A 21,701-nucleotide genomic window follows, 5' to 3' on the forward strand; every position below is an offset into this window, starting at 1 on the left:
ATTTAGATTCTAGGGATTAAACTGGTCTTATGAGCGAAACTATAACCAGGAAAAGTATACGTGTAATGGGCAATCCAGCCCAGAAAATGCCACCTCTCAAACAGCACACACCTCAGGGGCAGGAATTTGCTTTCCCATGGATGCTTCCTTCCCAGATTTCCTATAAGGGTTTTCAGTAACATCTGGAGGTTGTTTTACCAGTTCCGCTGCATCCATTAGTTTCATGGGAACAATACTGAATGCATAAAGATACTGTGGAAGAAAAACAAACAAACATAACATTAGGGGAAATCCTGTTTATCCAAATGTAATCGACATATTTCATTCACAGAAGCTTCAGAAACTGAGTAAAAGAACAGCAACTGGCCTGTTTATGGCTCAGAGAATACACAGTAAATCAAATATCAATTTAGTGATCTCTGTAGGGGTTAAGCAAGGGCTGATCAAGTCACGAACAAAGAATCAAAGCCCTAGCCCTTACAAAAATCAGCTCTTACACAAAACAACTGTCACTACAAGGCCCGGGGGAGACTTGTTCCAAAACCTTTAAAGACAAACTGCTTATACGTCTAGTCCTTTATCTTTGTGTACTTTGTCAACAGAATTGTGGTACTGCCATTCTTTTTTTCTGATGAAAACTAAATTGGACACCATAATGTTTCCCTCTGATATTATACAATTTCTGCTGCATATGCTGATGAGTCTTCTTAGGGACTAGTAGCAAAGAAGTAAATATTCATACAGATATCTAGACTCTCACACTAATGGCACAGATACTGAAAACTTTAGATGAGATATGAATAGATATTTAACCTCAGTACACTGGGCTTAAAAGCTTAAATATAACGGAAAAAATAAAATATGTATTTGCTTATCTTTTCTATGCACGTTTATGACATGTTCCAGGATAATCTTCCCATAATTCACCTGCCTACCCTTCCTTTGCCTGACAGTTCTAACTGTAGCTGTCTCAATTCACAGCATCCTGCTTTTGGCCCTGGAGAATCAGAAATGCTCAAAGGGAAATGAGACAACATACTTTTCTGGTATATTCTTTCATTTACCTGTACTGTTTTCCAGTACAAAGATAGATTCCAGGTATCACTAAGATTTTCCAAAGCCAAGGAGGGGTTATGTAAATCCTATAAAGGCTATTATTTCTGCTAAATGAAGGTGCTAAAAGAAGCAAAGCAGGAGTAGCATCTGAGGGCAAACTCATGAATACCTACAAAGACAACCACACGGATATGGGAAGAAAGGAATATTATTCCTTTGAAATTCTTCCTTGGTTCCACTGGGCCTATTTTCCCAAACCCTTCTTTAAAATCTCCTACAAAGGACTCAAGGAAACCTGACCTTTCATTACTGTATCTTCACAAAGGAGTCACTGAAGTGCTAGGAGAGAAACATTTATCAGGCAGACAATGAATATTAACCTACGACCAAATACTCAAATCTTTACCTTTTTCTTTTCTGGATTTCCAACATTCGCCAGAGCTATGAACCTGGTGGCATGCTGTGCATTTTCCTGTAGGACGACGTGGTTTCTAGAATACATTTAACAGGCAACAGGTCACCAAAAAACTTTAATTTTGATTTACAATTATGAAATATGTAGACTCCATGGAACCATGAGAGAGCACAGATCCTAAGTCCATCACCACCAGTAACATAATCTCAGATGTCACCTGAAAATCCAGTAGGATAATCATCCCTACTTCACAGGAAAAAATGAGATCACATATCTGAAAAGCACAGAAACTCCAACATTTGGTTTTAGAAGAGTGTAAAATTGGCAAAATGATAATAATTGCTGAAGTTGGGTGATGGGTACAGGAGGGTTCCCTGTACTATTCTTTTCTCGTGAATAATAAAAAGCTGTCAGAGGGGATATAATAGGGCGGCTTAGTCAGTTAAGTATTGGACTCTTGATTTTGGCTCAGGTCATGATCGCTGGGCATGGAGCCTGCTTAAGATTCTCTCTCTCCCTCCCTTTGCCCCCGGGGACCCTTGAACGTTCCTTCTTCTCAAAAAAAAAAAAAAAAAGCTATAATAATGAAAATCAAATAGAAGTTTTAAGAGGAAAAAGTATGCTTCAAATAGTAATTTATAGCATGATTTCATTTTTCTAGGAAAAATATAAAAATACATGAGTGTGTATATTTTACAGAAAAAAAACAGAACTGAATACACCAAAACACTTTTTTGAGTTTTTCTGTTTTACAAGTATTCTACATTGAGCAACTATTATTTATAATTAAAAGAAAAAAGTTATGGCATTATATACATTTTTTATTTTTAGTGAGTTGACTGTTAATACAGATACCAACCCTTAGAGCTCTTTCCTTTCCTCATGCTACAGAAATTTCCCCGAGTCTGTCACAAAATATAATTTTATGTCAAAAAAATCTAGCATAATACCATTGTATATAAACAAATACACAAATATTTGTTTTAAATTCACATTACTGAAAGGAAATAAGCCAAAATACAGTTTGTTGGGGAAGCTGGGTGGTTCAATCGTTAAGCGTCTGCCTTTGGCTCAGGTCATGATCCCAGGGTCCTGGGATCAAGCCCCACATCGGGCTCTCTGCTCAGCGGGGAGCCTGCTTCTCCCTCTCCTACTCGCCCTGCTTGTGTTCCCTCTCTCGCTGTCTCTCTCTCTCTGTCAAAATAAATAAATAAAATCTTTAAAAAAAAATAGTTTGTCTGCTATAACCTGTTTCTTTAAAGAGAGGAAATACAGTCATAGTTGGTAAATGGGACTGATGTCAGTATAAGGTGAAAGTCATGCTCTTTCACATGCAACTTTTAAAATGATTGAAACAAGTTTACTCATAGTTAAATAGAAGCTTTAACAGTACACGAAGACATTAAGGAAAAACAGCTGAATGTCCTGCAAAGTGCCTTTCTTTAGTGCAAGTGGTGACTAGCGCAGTGGCTTCTAGAACTGCTAATACTTCCCACTGTTAGGCTACCCAGGTGTGATGGGCAAAAAAAAAAAGCTCCCCAAAGATGTCCATGTCCTAATCCCCATAACCTGTGAATTTTAGCTTTTACAGCAAAGGGGAATAAGGTGACAGATGGAATTAATCAGTTGCTAATCAACTGACCTTAAGATAAGGGAGATGATCCTGATTACCTGGGTAGACCCGACATAACCTGGCCAACACTTTGATTTTAGCGCAGTGAGACCCAGGTCAAACTTCTGACCTACAGAACTGTGAGATAATAAATGGGATTGTTTTAAGCTACAAAGTTTGTGGTAATTTGTACAGTAGCAATAGAAAACCGATACTATAGGGAAACCGCAAGTGCCCACAAAAAGCCATGGAGATGTTTCCCTCATTTATTTTAAAATAAAGATGACTGATGAAGGATGCTACCCCCAAATGGTGGGTTGTTTTTTTTTTTAAGATGTATTTATTTATTTATTCGAGACAGAGCGAGCAAGCACAAGAGCACATGAATGGGGGGAGGGGCAGAGGGAGAGAATCTCAAGCAGACTCCCCGCTGAGCACAGAGCCTGAGCGGGGCTGGATCCCACGCACAACCCATGAGATCATGACCTGAGCCGAAATCATGAATCAGACACTTAACCAACTGAGCCACCCCCAGGTGCCCTTGAATGGTGTTTTTAATGATAATAAACTGCTCCTCAAAAGAAGCAAAACACTTAGAATAATACAATATAGGAAAGCAAAGCATGGACTGACTGTAATTCTAGGTTCAAATGTTAGTGGAAATTTACCTATATTAGTATTTTTATTATGCTGGTTATGGGTTTTTGTTACAGCTCTGGTTGAAAAGTTGCAGAGGTTTTTGTTTTTTTTTTAACAGCTTTATTAAGATCTAATTCAAATACTATACAATTCACCCATCTAAAGTACACAATTCAATACTTTTTAGCATATTCACAGAGCTGTGCAACCATCACCACAATCTAATTTTAGAACATTTTTATCACCCGAGAAAGAAACCTTGTACCTATTAGCAGTCACTCCCCATTTCCCCTCCAAATAGCCCCATACATATCTCTATGTATGTGCCTATTCTGGACATTTTATGTAAATTTTTTTTTTTACGATTTTATTTATTTATTTGGCAGAGAGAGACACAGCGAGAGAGGGAACACAAGCAGGGGGAGTAGGAGAGGGAGAAGCAGGCTTCCCGCGGAGCAGGGAGCCTGATGCGGGGCTCGATTCCAGGACCCTGGGATCATGACCCGAGCCGAAGGCAGATGCTTAACGATTAAGCCACCCAGCCTCCCCAACAAACTGCATTTTGGCTTATTTCCTTTCAGTAATGTGAATTTAAAACAAATATTTGTTTTAAATTGAGCCACCCAGGCGCCCTTCCATTCCTTTTTCTTGAATAACATTCCAAAGTATGGATATATCACTTTTTCTTTACCCATTCATCAGATGATGGATATTTGGGTTGTTTCCACTTTTTGTCTATTATGAATAATGCTGTTATGATCATTTGTGTACAAGTTTTTGAATGGGTCAATGTTTTTACTTCACTTGGAACAAGTGTGGAATTGCTGGGTCAGACAATAACTCTATATTTAACCCTTTGAGGAACTGTCAACAGTTTGGCAAAGCATCTGCACCATCTTACACTGCCACCAGCAATGTAAGGGTTCTAATTCCTCCACATCCTTGTCAACACTTATTATTTGCCTTTTTGATTGCAGCCATCTTAGTGGGTGTCAAGTGGTATCTCATTGGATTACCCTAATCGCTAATGGCATGAGCATCTTTTCATGTGCCTATTGTCCACTGGTAATATGTTCTTCAGCGAAATGTGTATTCAGATCCTTAAAAGCTGGCTAGGTTAAAAAAAAAAAGTTGGGACAGGTCTTGAGAGTTTTGTTCCCATAACCTCTGTTTTTAGTGCATGGTTTTAGAGAACAATAGGCTTTTCTAGAATGCATACATGAAGATATAACAGAAAAAGCTGTATTATTTATGATTATATCTTAGGCTTTGGGATTATGGAGGAAGGATAGGTTTGTTGGGTTTTTTTTTTTGCTCGCCTATATTTTTTGAACTTTCAACAACACTTTTTGTAAAAAAAAAAAAAAGTAAGGTTTTTATAGATTATTTTAGAAATTATCCATGCTCTTTACCAATGAAGATAATTCAGAGTTAACTTAATTCTATCACTTATAAAACACTGGTTTTGTCTCGGCAAGACGTGCTTTAAAAACTCCACCCTCAAACTCAAACTAAGATAAAAGGGGGAAAAAGTTTGATACAAGTTCTTGAGTCTCAAGTTGAAATACTTCTGAAGTGATTAGGCTGAGACATGAGTTTTCAACACTATACAAGGAATACTGATTTGACCTGACCAAAATAGGACCATACTGTGTTACATGAAGCTGTGAGGATTAAGCAGTATTGTTACTTCAGATCTGCACACCTTTAAGGGGCTGTATAGAGTCCAATCCCTTGTATTTCAAATTAGGAAACAAACTGAGAAGAGTTGAATAATTTGAGAGCCACTCACTTCAGTGCCTGAGTAACCAAAAGGAATTAAGATGTTACATGGCTAAGATGAACAAGAGAAGGTCACACAGAAGATACATGCCAAATTCTTTAAAAAGCCAAAATAATGCAATGCCACTCACCGATAGGGAAGCCTCTCATAATAGGTCTTTTCCAAAGCAGCAAAATGGTATCTTGGTTTCAAGTCTGTGGCCAGACTAGAGACCAAAGCGGAGCCACATTTTTTGGTATCCACTTCTCCCTGGTAAATAGAAATTCAGTCATCATAACAGACCTAAAAGTTATCAAGAAAAGCAGGCAAGTAACAAGACACTTTAAAATGACTTTGAAATTTCTATGTCAATACAAATGTAGGCAGTAGGATTTGGATAGTGAACTGCATACTTGTGGCAATTAGAGAAATCTCAAACACGTAAGAGGAACTGGGCTATTATGAATGCAGAGATAGGAACAACTGCTGGAAGCTGGGGGTTAAAAGGTAAGGAAAGCCCTCCATACTAATACCCAAAATAGGATTTATTACGATCTTTTTAAGAAACTGATCTCTCTCTCTGGAGCCCACAGACTATGCTTCTATAATATGCTTTGTTGTGCACCTTTCCAACAATGCAGACATAGTCAATGCAAAAAATAAAAATTAAAAGCTAGCTTTCAGGGCCCCTGGGATCCACAGATTATTTGGAATGGAATATTCAAGGACTTCATGACATAAGCATGCAATCCTTTATTTTGCTTCAGTCAAGAAAGGTGTGGTTTGTGGAAGGACACAACTATGCCCTTGTTAAAGTCTGTAACATAAAGTTTGTCAAAAATATTAGGCTTATTCCCACACATCCCTAGCTTTCATTAACAACAAATTATGCAATCTCTCATCCATAATATTATTTATGAACTTAAGAGAAGGTACTAGCTGGAAATAAAGAAATTACCAAAATTAGTTTTCCACTAAGTAAAGCAAGAATTTCTTCCTTATGTGCTCTGCTTGCTTCCTTCAGATTTCTGCTGAAGCGCAGGGAATCAGCCTCGAGGTTAGTTGTAGTATCTTAAGAGACTGGTAAACTATATTGTTTTCTCCCCTATAAAGGTCTTATGTAGTAAACTTTATAAACTTTAATCAAAATCCTTTTGTTAGCACCCCCAAAATGAAGAGTCCTCATTTTTCTCATCTTTCTTTCTCCCTTCCACCGGCAACTTAAGACCTTCTCTGCACCTTCCCTAGCTTCGCCTTATCTTCTCACTGCAACCAGCACTACTCTTTGAATTCTAGGTGAAGAACAGCCATGGATTTATAGAAGCGGAAGAGAGCACTGTCCCTTTTCCTTTCAACATCCCCCCGACAGTGCCTGTGTCTTGTTGGCCTTTTTGGTCACAGACACATTGTGCTGAAGTTGGCAGAAGACCCTTTTCTGGATCATTACTGATTAACTCTGCCATCTATTAATTGATATTTGTCTTTAAATGCACTCTTATGTTTCCCTTCACTGAAACTCAGCTGATGCCTTCTGCTCTCACATACAACCTTTCAAGATCTTCCTTAGGCTTATTTCCACCAATGTGATAGCTGTCACTCACCAGCCTTGTATATATCCTCTTCTAGATTGCTTAAAAAAATATTAAGATCAAATGCAGTGGTGAGCTCCAAGACATCCCAACATTAAAGCTTTCACATTTGAAAAATACCAAGTTTTCAACATCTCATTTCCCATCTTTAAATCACTATCTCTTATCCCATAATAATCCCATTAAAAAAAATATTTTGAAAGCCAAATGCTACAATGTGGAACGGAAGGTAAGAGAAATACAACTGCAGAGCTGCCACTAGCTGTAAATCTTTTCACTAAAAATTAGTGAACTCTCAAAACATATTAAGAGGAAGCCTGAAAGAAGGCACTTGAAGCAAAGAATACAATTTAAAGATTCATTCATTTATAATTGAGATTTCAGCAATCTCGTCTGTGAATTGTGCTTTCCTAAGATCAATCAGTTTCAAAGTTTTTGCTTTGGTCAGTTGATAGAGTTTTAAGTATCCTGAAATAATTTACAAAAAAATTTCTACTGAAAGGTACTAAGAGCTGAAATACTCAATATAAAGAACAATATAAAAAACAAAAAGGGGTGCCTGCGTGGCTCAGTCGGTCTGCCTTCAGCTCAGATCATGATTCCAGCAGCTGGGATGGAGCCCCACATCGGGTTCCCCGCTCAGTGTGGAGTCTGCTTCTCCCTCTGCCCCTCCCTCTGCTCATGCTCTCTCTCTCACTCTGTGCACTCTCTCTCTCTCTCAAATAAAAATCTTTAAAAAAAAGGAGCAAAAAGCCCAAATTAAGCCAGTGCAATTTGCTTATAAAAATTCCAACTGAACAAGCACTACTCACAGAAGAATTCCCAAAGTTTCCCACATATTTGGGCCATGGGGATGTGAGCAAGATATCAACACCCTTAAACTGGGATGTTGAACACAGCATTGTCCTCACGGAAGACACATCCTTGGGACTAAAACTGTAACCTGGGACCGGCTCATTTAAGGACTCTGTCCCACTGAGGTACACAATCTGCAGCCCCGAGCTTCCAGTGAAGATGCCTTTACGACCTGGGTTCAAAGAAAAACGGACAAGTTTTAGTCAAAACTGCAGAATGAAATATTATTATTGTGATGAATCTCTCTCCCCATGCCATGAGCCCCCTACCTCCCTGCCATTCAGCAGGTCTGAAGGAGCACAGACTCTTCTAGAGCTCCTCTTCTGGCTGCAGGGTCTCAGTGGTGGATGGCTACAACCATGTTCCCCGTCAGGGAGAGCAGCCCTTCTGTGGAGGCTGCTGGAGCCCACGGGCTAGTCTGTTTACCTGAGGTGCCTTACGAATGAAAAAAGTTGGGAAGCACTGATTAAGAAAAAGCCTTCCTGCCTTCTAGAAGAGACTCTACATGGATTAAAAGAACCCAGACACCTGGACCCAGGGAGAGGCAGTGAGAAAAATAAGCAGCAGTTCTGAGGAAAAGTACAGTCTAGAATGCATATGCTCTTCACGTAGGCAGCAGCTTCCGATGGAAGGAAAACATGTGGAAACAGCAACTGGGAAAAACTAGAGACTCTACTCTCTTTTAACTTTATTCCTGGCTCGGGCCCTTAACCCCACTTCTTCCTGTTGCCTTCAAGACCTTGCTCCATCGACTTTCACCTTCCTTTCACCTACTGAATCTCTTCTTCTCAGCTGGCTCTTTCCCCTCAGAGAAGAATAGAGTACTAAACATACTAAGAGACATACTAATTAATAAAGGACCATGCCAATTAACACACATATGAACTGATAAAGGAACACACACACCGAAAAAGAAACCTAAGAAAGGAGCACACACACTAACTGAAAATGAAACTTCCAGGGCGCCTGGGTGGCTCAGTCGGTTGAGCGGCTGCCTTTGGCTCAGGTCATGATCCCGGAGTCCTGGGATTGAGTCCCGCATCGGACTCCCCGCTCAGCGAGGAGCCTGCTTCTCCCTCTGACTCTCTCCCCTTTCATGCTGTTTCCCACTCTCTCTCAAATAAATAAATAAATATCTTTAAAAAAAAGAAAGAAACTTCCTTCTCTTCTGTTTCCAATTTCTCAAAAGAGCAGTCCATGCTCTCGAAGTGCTTTACCTCTTAGTTCCTGAGACCACTGCACTCTGGTTTCCCACTCCCACCATTCTCTTAAAGGTCACGAATCACCCTGTAACTGCCTATGGTCTCTCCTGGTCTCCAAAACCAGTCTCTCTTCATTTAGAGTCTACAAACTTGGTATCTTTACCTCTCCCAACACTGCTCTAACCACTTCCAGCTCTCGTTGCCTACCCCCTAGATGAAGATATATGCCCCCACCAGAGTGGCGCTTTCCTTGTCATTCTATTTCCCCTGAAACAATTTGATCCTACTCAGCTTTGTTTTTCATCTTTATGGGACCAACTCCCCAAAGCCTACTCTTCCACATTGACATTGCTTATATACTCTATAGAAAGATCACTTCCAACTATATGTTGGATGTTCTGCCAACACTTCACTATCACATGTTCACTATCAAGTTCATTATTTGCTCCTCCTACTGGGCCTCAAAAAATATCTTTCACAGAAATAACCCAAATACCTCCATGCTCTTTCCACTCCTGGCACTAAATTCATATGCAAAATGGCTACCATAAATATCTATAGCAGCGATCTTAATCCAAATCTAATAACTACTATAAGAACTGCCACAAGTCAGGCCTATGTTAAGATCTACAACAAAAGGATTTCAAAATGTATATCTCACCACAGTGGTTAAAAACAACAAACAAAAATCTGTCCCTCAATTTTTTGCCTGAAGGAGCCCCAGGTGATTGAAGCAAGGGGAGAGAAGATTGCTTACATAAGGGCCAAAGCCAGCTGCAGAGAATAAAGGCCAAGATGGACGATGATGGGGAAGGATGGGGAGGACACAGACAGCAAAGGAATTACAGAAGCTTTCCAGAGAAGTAAGAGACCAAGAAAGAGGAAATGTGAAGAGCAGTGGAGTCATTTTAGACAAAAATAAGTCGAATGATCCAAGAAGCCATAGACTGACAGCAGGTGAAGGGAAAACAAAAACAAAATCTGAGTGTTTTTTAAAATGGCCAGACATTAAAAAGAACCACTAAAAGAGATTCAGGGGACTAAAGAGGGAACAACTTTAACCTGAAATTAAAAAGTGGACTGGGAACCTAAGAAAAAACAAAGGGAGTGAGAAAGGTGAGGATCAACACTAAATACTTCAATTTCCAAAAGCTTAGTGAGATATAGAGCGATAGCTAGTTAGGAATCTAACAAACAAGCTGTATGTATCTAGCAATGTTACACAGTGAGACCACATACATGGGAATTTTTTTCAACATAATTTATACCTTAAGTACTCCCTATACCATAGTCAAATAGTTGATTCCTCTGGTTGGCTGCAGGAGTATTTATTGGGTTGTGGGAGTACAAGGAGAGTAGGGAAAGGTGGCAGACTACAAAGGAAAAAAATGCCAGAGTCTCCAGGGTATAAGACATAGACTTTGGGAAAGAAACCCACTCTCTCAGCAGTAATGGCAGAAGAATCCAGCCACAAATTTCCCAGGAGACTAATTCCTGGGACACTTTATTATGCTGATTACAAACACACAAAATTTCAACTTACCCAGATAAGTAATGTTTTCAGCTAACTCACACCCATCAACATCTTGGAAGTATTTTACTGTTTCCTGGTTATTAGCACCCAGCACATATGTCTGAATAGGAGCTAGTGAGAAAAACAGACATGACACCATACAGTTACCAGATCTGCTTTGGAATTTGAGAAATATTTCCCCATAGGAAAAATAATCATAGCAAAAGCAATGAATCTGCAATCCTATTTGTGGAATGTGCTCACCACTTAGGATATCCTACCCAACCTGTGGCCTATTTAATAGTATCAGTGGTTGATGAAGTGACATCTTAAAGAGGATGGTTAATGTATAATAAGGAAAACATAGACCCTAAAGAGCTTTATAAAAAAACCATTCAAACTGGAAAAAGGAAAGGACACATGTGGTTGAATTTCTTCAATTCCTGCCTACTTAGAAGAGAATTATTTTTCTTCTTTTTTTTAAGATTTATTTATTTGAAAGAGAGAGTGTGTGCGCATGAGTACGAGTGAGGGAAAGGGCAGAGGGAGAGAGAGAATCCTCAAGCAGACTCCCCATTGAGCACAGAGCCCAAAGCAGGGCTCAGTCCCACAACCCTGAGATCATGACCTGAGTCAAAATCAAGAGTCAGACGCTCAACTGACTGAGCCACCCAGGCACCCCGAGAATTCTTTTTCTAAACCAAATCCAACCGAATTCAAAATGTGAACATTTAGATGTATAGGCATCTTTCCCAGCTCAATGAGGAGCTCAAAGGGAAATTCTTAAATAACTAATATGCGTGAAAAACAACCCAGCAAGAATTATAGAACCTTGAAACCTTGTTAGAAATCATTTGTTAAATAATGCAATATATGTTAAGAAAGAAAAAAAGAAGAAGAAGAATGTAGCAGGAGGGGAAGAATGAAGGGGGGGAATCGGAGGGGGAGAAGAACCATGAGAGACGATGGACTCTGAAAAACAAACTGGGGGTTCTAGAGGGGAGGGGGTTGGGAGGATGGGTTAGCCTGGTGATGGGTATTGAGGAGGGCACGTTCTGCATGGAGCACTGGGTGTTATGCACAAACAATGAATCATGGAACACTATATCTAAAACTAATGATGTAATGTATGGGGATTAACATAACAATAAAAAAAATTAAAAAAAAAAAAAAGAAATCATTTGTTAAATAAAAATAATTTCTATACCTTTCTTGATGCCAGTTTTATACTCCTCCCATTCAGCATCTGGAGTGGAGCCAAAGAAATTTCCTACACACAACAGCAGCTAAAATGAGTTTTTTAAACAGATATATGAGATTTTTTTATCAAATAGTACATAATTGATAGTAACATAATTCAGCTAGTTATCCCACTTAATGGCCTCAAAGTAGGTTTTTTTCCTTAATCAATCTGCAGACTCTCAAAACATAATTCTTCAGCAGCAATTGCAGTAGTTGATCTGATTCTAATTACTAAATTTTGGCTCACTGGCCATCAAATTCAAGTTGGGATGGGGAAGAGGGAGTCAGGGAAAAATGGAGAAATCTACTTCCAAGAATCTCTCTCGAAACACAAAACATTAAATATTAGATACCCTGAGAGATACAGGACACAAAAAACACACTTCCTGCCTGTTGTCTTTACTCCATCTTTAACCCAGTGAACAGATTGTCCCCATACCTAGAATACTCTTTTGTTCGCTAGGGATTTAGAGTCTAGTTGGCAGCCCTACATAACATTTATATAAGGCTCTTCAGTTTGTGAAGCATTTGTACATGTTATCTGACTTAATCCATACCAAACATCCATGAAATACATCTGCGGTTCCCAAACCCAGGGGTTAGAATCACCTGGGGAGGTTTTGCTCCTCTGTTTTCAGTTTTGTGCATGGTAAGAAAGTAACTAGATTCAAATTCAAAAAGTATAAAAAGGTAAAGAGGTCTCCCTTTCCCTACCATTCCACAGCTACTAAGTTCCTATGCTCACAAAAGGAACTCAGTCTCACAAAAAACGAGAGTGTGTGTTCCATCAAGAAAGGAATAAAGGAGTCCAAACTTTATTTTAGTGTGTTTGACTATAACAGTAAAATTAGATTCAGTAACAGGAAATGTCTTACATCAAAGTTTCCACTTTTCTTCTGAATTGCTCGAACTCTGTTGAATAAAACATCAAACTTTCCTTCAACATCTCCACAAGCCAAGCTGCAAACAAGAGATACATGTTAAGGCAATTCAGGAAACATGAACGGGCCTGCCGGGTTTAGTACATAGTGTTTTCCTGGATGGGGTAGATAGGTCACCCAGTCTCTCTGAGGTTACCGGAGAGGTTCAGTGCATGTGAAGTATTACTGACCACGGGGCAGCTCCACCTAAAAGTCACCAAAACCTTCAACTCACCACATCTACAAGTCAGCTTATCATTTCCTCCAAAATCGAACCAGCTTCTTCTCCTCGCTTCCCAAGCTTTGTGGATGGCTGTATTGCCAAGTTGGTCACCAAGAGTCAAAAATCCCCTATCCGGTCATCAAGTCTCATCAATCCCCTTTTCCAAACATCTTTCACATTCATTCCACCCTTTTCCTTTCCACTGCCACTATCAATCATCCATCCAACAACCACGTACCAGACACCTACAGTACGCTAAGGCAATATGCCTCGTACTAGGCTAAGAACCTGCTAGGAGTACAAAGAGGAAAAAGACTCAGTTCAAACCTCAAAAAGTTGACAACCAGGAAGGGGAGATACCCTGATAAAAATGTACATGAAAAAGGCTACAACAGGAGATATGTGTACAGTGCTAAGGGGCAGACAGGTAGAAAGTGGCAAGAGCTGAGGTTTGTAAGACAGACTGGCCCTAAGCTGTGAAGTAACTTGTTCTATCAACTCACTTCTGAGTTTTTATAATTCTGACTTCCACGGTTTTTCTATTTCTCATACCACTTCTTAACGTCTTTGAACTCATCTTAAAATATTACAGTTCTTATTGTTTTGTCAGTATGTCTTTCTGGTGTGTCCGTATCACTGAACATTTTCAAGCTGGGTAGTGAGCTGTTTTAAAAAGTTCCTTTTAGCAACAGTGAAATATGGTCTGCAGGAACAAGTAACTATAAGCAAAATATCAGCAAAAGGGCAATATTGAACGAAGATAGGAAGGAGAGAAAGGGATGAAAAATTTAGAATTCTGAACACTTGAACACAGTTTGAACTGGGGAAGTAGGGTGGGAAATGAGGGAGGAGGGAAGAACGGAGGACACTCCGAGGCAGAGCCACTGAGAGACCTGTGATATGGCAGAGGCAGAATTGGAGAGAGATCTAATGAATCAGGTACTGGATACAACGTAGGGAGTACGCTTACATTTATTTCCTCTAATGCCTACTTTTCTTCCTAACCATCCTATATAAAGCCAACAATTTAATGTTCTTTCCTCAAAAACATTAAGAGAACTCCACTGCCTCCAGAGCCTCGGCCTTCTACAAGTCTTTGGGCCCTCTCCCCAGGGCTTTCTCCAAGTTTCCATAACAGAAACCTCCCCTACTGTCAGTCTGGTCACTCTCCGCCTCTGCCATTCCCTAAGGTAGTTACCTTTCCTAACAGCCCCACCCTAGCCACTCTGAATCTAAATTTTTCCCATCCTTGAAGGCCCAGCACATCTTTAAAGCCTTCGTGACTGGCTCAGAAAATCACTCTCTTCTCAAACTTCAGAAACCCCATATAGCATCTCAGAGCAAGCGCTGTAATAAACTACCAGGTGTTTTTTATTTACCTCCAAGCACCACCTCCTCTAGGAAGTCCTCCAGTCCCTATCAGTCACCAATTCCAGGTGTTCCCACAGGATCCTGACTTCCTCTATCATAGCAGTTGTCACATGGAATTATAATTGTTTCTTGAAGAGCCATCATCCAGTCTGTACATCACAGGACACCTCAAAGTTCGTCATCTCCCCAACTAGGCCCTTTTCCAGTGTTTCCTATCCCACTGAAGGGCAGAAATTTTGGACCCCACAGTGCCAACTCCTTTTCACAGCCCAACCACCTCCAAGCCCTGTTAATTTCATCTCCTTAATAAGCCTTGAGTCCCTGCACTTTGCTTCTGCCATCATTCTACCTAATCCTAGCTGCCCTCTTCTTTGGCTCTAATTTGTTCACATTGCAGCCAGAATCGCTTTCCAAAACAAAAATCTGATCCTGCGAAGGAGTTCTTAAACATTTCAATGACTTTAGAATAAAGACAAAAATATTAACCAAGCCTCAATCCTCCCTCTCCTGATTCCTCACAATAAGCCATACACCCCTGTTATACCTGCTTCCAGAACCGTGAAGCTTTTCTTCCTGATATTTATCACCACCATAATTTTATATTAATCTGGATTCTTTGATTAATATCTACTCAAGACTCTAAGCTCCATTAAGGCAGGAACTCCAACTGTGCAACGTCTAGCACAGTGCCTGGCACACTGCAACTGTTCAATAAATATTTGTTCAATGGGTGGATGGATGGACGGACGGACGGAGTCTCTTCACTCCAGCACCGCCTCCTCCCAAAAAAAGTGCGCCTGCGCAGGAGCCCTATCTAGCTCGTCTGTTCACAACTGACCAGAGCCCACCAATGGGGCCCACGCCTAGGAATTTTCGTCGATAAATAAATGGGGTGTGGGGAGAAGTGAAGGGGAAACGTGTCAGGGTCCAGGACGGCCTAAGATGGAGGAGGCCTGACGCTGGGAGCTTCCGCCTCTTCCAGCGTGTGTCTCGGAAGCGAAAGGAGACCGCCTCCGGCCGAGCAAAGACGTGATCGGAGCTCACCAGCCGCCACCACGCTCCCACCCCCGCCTTTTCCTCCTCCCGTCCAGGCACGAGAAAGCCCCCGGCCAGCACCTAGGCGCGCGCGCGCGCGCACACACACACGCACCCGCGCGCACGCACACACACACAGACACACGCGCGCGCTCGCGCTTCTGAGCTATGGTCACTCACAGACGCAGCGGTTTCTCAGCCATTTGTTCCGACAGCCCGGACTGGGACGACCATCAAAAATTGGAACCCTGAACCCACACTCCTCTGAAAAACGCGGCAGCACTACACTAAGACGTGAGTGCACCCAGCCAATGAGGGTTCGCTTATCTACGGAGAGCGCCGAGGGACACACGCTTCTCTCAGGTGACTTGGCCTCCAAGAGGAATGGAGGAAGAGCAGTAGAGGAAGGAAGGGGTAATGGCAAAAAGGATTCCAATTATGATTTTTTATTTCGGAGCAACTGAAGTTATGGAGCTGCTAGAAGGTTCCCAACACAGTGGGCCCTAACCATATCAGTCCAGTGGGCAAGACAGACTCCCTTCGCACTTTCTTGGTTAAGTTTTTAACCCATCCTAAAGTTAAAAGGTCATCACCTTGATTCAGTAAGTGTCAACATATTGCCACATTGTCTTCCTCCCTCTCCCTCAAGGTGAACAGCACTGTTAATCTCACTGAATCATGTGAAAGTAAACTGCAGACATCAGAAATACCTCGGAGTGTATTTCCTAAGAATAAGGACATTCCCTATTAACACACCTAAAAAAAATTAATTCAATAATATCATCTAATACACATCCATATTTAAAGTTCTCCATTTGTGCCACCCCAATTTTTTTTTTTTTATATCTAGGGCTTGTTTTAATTCAGGATACACTTAAGTTTCACACTAATATTCAGTCTGTCTCTAGTCTTTTCAAATCTACAATAGCCCACCTACATTTTTGGTTTTGTTTTTCATGACATTGACTTTTTGGAGGAGTTCAGTCCAATTTGCAGGAGACAACAGTGTATAAGGAAATGGAAACTAAGGTGTTTCTGAAAACTGAGGGGCAGGGAAAATTCACTAAGGTCAGCCAAGTAACTAGAAATTAACTAAAACATAAATAAGTTTAAGGAAGAACCACAAAGTTCTAGTTTTCCTCACTTTGGAGAGAAATGTTAAATTCCCTGTCTCATTAACTATTGATGCCCCTGCTTTGATGGCACACAAAGCATGTGTTTTTTCTACTTTGGGGGCAATCCAGCACAGCCCAGGAGTAGAGATCAGGACTGAATCTAGAAGAGTAGAAATTTACCAAATACGGGCAGGTAATCACTTCAGGAAGAGGAAACAATAGTAAGATATGAAAACTCATCAGTGGAATTCTGTATTATCTTTATAACTCTTAGAAATCTAAATCTACTCTGAAATATAAAGTTTATGGAAAGAAAGCTCATCCATGGGAATTTAAGCTAGCTCAAGATAGCTGAATACAGTGTAAGTGTCAGAGTAATAGAAAATGAAATTGGAAAAAAATGAAAGAAATAGGGGTCTTGATGCATGCTAAGAAATCTGGCTTTAAAATACACATTCTTTTCAAGTGCATGGAAAATTTCTCCAGGATAGATATGTTAGGCCACAAACCAAGTCTCAACAAATTCAAGTACATAGAAATTACATCAAGTATCTTTTCAACCACAATGATTTGAAACTAGAATTCAATAAGAAATAAGGAAGAAAATTAGAAAGTTAAAAAATACATAGAAATTAAACAACACACTCCTGAACAACTAATAGACCAAAGAAGAAATCACAAGGAAAAATAAAAAATATCTTGAGACAAATGAAAATGGAAACACAACACACCAAAACTTGTGGAATGCAACAAAAGCAATTCTAAGAGGAAAGTTGATAACTGTAAATGTCTATATTAAGAAGAAAGAAAGGTCTCGGATAAACAACATTACACATCAAAGAACTAGAAAAAGAAGAATAACCAGGCCCAAAATAAGCAGACGACAGGAAATAATAAAGATTACAGCAGAAATAAGTGAAATAGAGAATAGGAAAACAATAGAAAAGATCAATGAAACTAAGAGTTGGTTTTTGAAAAAGATAAGCAAAATTGACAAACCTTTAGCTAAACTAATCAAGAAAAAGAGGGGACTCAGATAAATAAAATTATCAATGAAAAAAGAGACATTTCAACCGATACCACAGAAATACAAAGATCATATCAGACCACTGTGAATAATTATATACCAATAAATTGGACAACCAAGAAGAAATGGATAGATTTCTAGAAACGTAAAACTTAACAAGACTGAAGAAGAAATAGAAAATCTCAAAAGACCAATAATGAGTAAGGAGTTTGAATCAGTAATCAAAAAACTCCCAACAAAGAAAATCCCAGGACCAGATTATTTCACTGAATTCTGCCAAACATTTAAAGAATTAACGCCAATCTTGGGTGCCTGGGTGGCTCAGTTGATTAAGCGTCTGCCTTCAGCTCAGGTCATGATCCTAAGGTCCTGGGATCGAGCCCCATATTGGGCTCCCTCCTCCCTGCTCGTGCTCTCTCTCTCGCTTGCTCTCTCAAATAAATAAAATCTTAAAAAAAAGAATCAATGCCAATCTTTCTCAAACTCTTCCAAAAAACTGAAGAGGAAGGAACACGCCCAGACTCATTATATTACGAAAGCCAGCCAGATAAGGATACTATAAGAAAACCACAGGCCAATATCCCTGATGAATATAGATATAAAATTCTCAACAAAATACTGGCAAACTGAATTCAACAGCACATTAAAGGGATCATACACCATGATCAAGTGGAACTTGTCCCTGGGATATAAGGATGGTTCAACGTACTGAAATCAATAAATGTAATAAGCCTCATTTATAGAATGAAAGATAAAAATCATGATCATCTCAATAGATGTAGAAAGAGCATTTGACAAATTTCAACATACTTTCATGATTAAAAAAACTCTTAACAAAATTGTGCATAGAATGTACCTCAATATAATAAAGGCGCTATATGACAAGCCCACAACTAACATCATACTCAATGGTGAAAGGGTGAAGGCTTTTCCTCTAAGATTAGGAACAAGACAAGGGTGCCCACTACCAGATGTTCTAGCCAGAACAATTAGGCAGGAAAAAGAAATAAAAGGGATCCATATTGGAAAGGAAGAGGTAAAACTGTCTCTGTTTGCAGATGACATCATCAAACAAAACAAAAACAAAAAAACAGAATAAATGAATTCAGTAAAGTTGCAGGATACAAAATCAACATACAAAAATCAGTTGTGTTTGTATACACTAATAACAAACTATCTGAAAAAGAAAGAAAACAATCCCGTTTATAATAGCCTCAAAAACAGTAAGATATTTAACAATACATTTAACCAAAACGGTGAAAGATCTGTATACTGAAAACCATAAGATACTGATGAAAGAAACTGAAGAAGATACAAATAAGTGGAAAGATATTTTGCCCTCATGGATTAGAATTAATAGTAAAATATCCATACTACCCAAAGCCATTTATAGATTCAATGCAGTCTCTATCAAAATCTAATGGCAGGGCGCCTGGGTGGCTCAGTCGTTTGAGCATCTGCCTTCGGCTCGGGTTGTGATCCCAGGGTCCTGGGATCAAGCCCCACATCGGGCTCCTGGCTTAGCAGGTAGCCTGCTTCTCCCTCTCCCTCTGCCTCTCCCCCTGCTCATGCTCTCTCTCTCTGTATCTCTGTGTCTCAAATGAATGAATAAAATCTTTAAAATAAATAAATAAAATTTTTTAAAAATCCAGTGGCATTTTTCACAGAAATAAAAAAAACAATCTTAAAATTTGTATGGAACCACAAAAGACCCTGAATAGCCAAAGCAATCTTGAGAAAGTAGAATAAAGCTTGAGGTATCACACTTCCTGATTTTAAACTATGTTACAAAGCGATAGTAATCAAAACAGTATAGTACTGATGTAAAAACAGATACATAGACCAATGGAGCAGAATCAAGAGCCCAGAAATAAACCCATGCATATACAGTCAACTAATATTTAACAAAGGAGCCAAGAATACTCAATGGGTAAAGGATAGTCTCTTCAATAAATGGTATTGGGAAAATTGGATATTCTCATGTAAAAGAATGAAACTGGACCCCTATCTTTCACCACTCACAAGCATTATTTCAAAATGGATTAAAGACTTAAATATAAGACCTAAACTGTAAAACTCCTGGAGGAAACAGGAAGCACTTTGACATTGGTCTTGGCAATGATTTTTTGGATATGACACTAAAAGCACAAGTAACAAAAACAAACATTAACAAGTGGGACTATATCAAACAAAAAAGCTTCTGCACAGCAAAAGGAACAAACAACAAAATGAAAATGCAACCTATGGAATGGTAGAAATGGTAGAAAATATCTGCAAACTATCTATCAGATAAGGAGTTAATATCCAAAATATATAAGGAACTCAAATAACTCAATAGCAAAAAAGCAAATAATCTGATTTTAAAAATGGGCAAAGGATCCAAATAGACACTTTTCCAAAGACTACCAATGGCTAATACATACATGAAAAGGTGCTCAACATCACTAGCCATCAGGAAATGCAAATCCAAATCACAGTGAGCTATCACCTCACACCACACAACAGTGAGAATGGCTATTATCAAAAAGATAAGAGATAAGTGTTGATGAAGATGTGGAGAAAAGGGAACCTTTGTGCACTGCTGGTGAGAACGCAAATTGGTAGTCACTATGGAAAACAGCATGAAGCTTCTTCAGGAAATTAGAATAGAACCATCATATGATCCAGCAGTCCCATTTCTGGGTATATATCCCAAGGAAATGAAATCACAGTATCTGCAACCCCACATTTTCAGCAGCATTATTCATGATAGCCAATACATGAAAACAACCTAAATGTCCATTGTTGGATGAATGAATAAAGAAAATGTAGTGTAATGAAAAAAGAAGGAAATCCTGCCATTTGCGATAACATGGATGAAGCACGGGGGCATTATGCTAAGTGAAATAAGTCAGAAAAAGACAAATAGTGTATGATCTCACTTATGTGAAATCTAAAAAAAAACAAAACTCATAGAAAAAAGTAGACTGGTGGTTGGCAGGAGTTGGGGGAGGGGGGTGGGGAGATGTTGGTCAAAGGGTGTAACTCCAGTTATGAGTAAGCTCTGGGGATCTAATGTACAGTATGGTGACTGTAGTTAACAATACTGTATCATACACAGTTTACCCTTGAACAACGCAGGGTGAGAGGCGCTGACCCCTGCACAGTCAAAAATCTGTATTAACTTTGACCCTTCTCACTGTTGACCGGAAGCCTTACCGATAACATAAACAATTGATTAACATGTATTTTGCATGTTATATGTATTATATACTCTATTCTTAAAGTAAGCTAGAGAATAAAAAATGTTAAGAAAATAATGAAAAAATACACATATAGTACTGTATCTTAAAAAATCTGCATATAAGCAGACCCATACAGTTCAAACACATGTTGTTCATGGGTCAACTATATCTCAAAGTTGCTAAGAGTAGATCTTAAATGTTCTTACCACACACGCACAGAAGGTAACTATGTGGAGTGATAGCTATGTCAGCTAAACTTATTATGTAGTCATTTCACAATATAAACATATACCAAATCATCACATTATACATCTTAAACTTACACAATGTTATATGTCAATTATAGCTCAATAAAGCTGGAAAAAAAAAATAAAGTAGAACTTACAACCCCCACCCCCCGCAACACACACACACACACACAGAAAAAAAACTGGTATTTTCAGATCTATCTTGGGAGAACCCTGTATCCTAAATGTAACTGGGGAGCTTGTCCACTACATATATCAATTCCAAAATACTAGTTTCTGTGTCAGAATATATATCTGGCCAAATGTTTCAAATCTTATATAAAGTTACAGAAAGTTTAATAAAGAACCAAAGGGAATTTCATTAGACAAGTTCATCCTCAGAAGCACAAAAGTGAATTGAAATATTTCATTAAAATTTTGGTTTCTGGGGTGCCTGGGTGGCGCAGTCAGTTAAGTATCTGCCTTCGGCTCAGGTCATGATCCCAGGGTCCTGGGATCGAGCCCCACATCAGGCTCCCTGCTCGGCAGGTAGTCTGCTTCTCCCTCTGCCCCTGTCCCTGCCCCTGCTCTCTCTCTCTCAAATAAATAAATAAGACCTTAAAAAAATAAATAAAATTTTGGTTTCTGGATAAAGAAACAAAAAGAGTCTGGCT

General features: G+C 39.4%; 1 protein-coding gene across 2 annotated transcripts in view; it reads right to left on the reverse strand.

Annotated features, from left to right (window-relative positions):
- Positions 1–16,172, reverse strand: part of CWF19L1 (CWF19 like cell cycle control factor 1) — a 28,517-nt gene extending 12,345 nt beyond the window's left edge. The window contains exons 1-8 of one of the 2 annotated variants that reach the window (XM_032432525.1): positions 15,615–16,172; positions 12,761–12,845; positions 11,851–11,929; positions 10,674–10,775; positions 7,886–8,100; positions 5,636–5,754; positions 1,463–1,547; positions 112–252 (exon numbers count right to left, since the gene is read on the reverse strand). In XM_032432525.1, the coding sequence (XP_032288416.1) occupies positions 112–252; positions 1,463–1,547; positions 5,636–5,754; positions 7,886–8,100; positions 10,674–10,775; positions 11,851–11,929; positions 12,761–12,845; positions 15,615–15,637 (849 nt within the window). In that variant the 5' untranslated portion in view covers positions 15,638–16,172. Of the gene's footprint in view, positions 1–111; positions 253–1,462; positions 1,548–5,635; positions 5,755–7,885; positions 8,101–8,197; positions 8,832–10,673; positions 10,776–11,850; positions 11,930–12,760; positions 12,846–15,614 lie in introns of those variants that run through there. The other variant, XM_032432526.1, reaches the window with a different exon arrangement.
- Between the last annotated feature and the right edge of the window lie 5,529 nt (positions 16,173–21,701).

Source organism: Phoca vitulina, unplaced genomic scaffold (assembly GCF_004348235.1).
Source record: "Phoca vitulina isolate PV1807 unplaced genomic scaffold, GSC_HSeal_1.0 scaffold48, whole genome shotgun sequence".
Classification (NCBI taxonomy): Eukaryota; Metazoa; Chordata; class Mammalia; order Carnivora; family Phocidae; genus Phoca; species Phoca vitulina.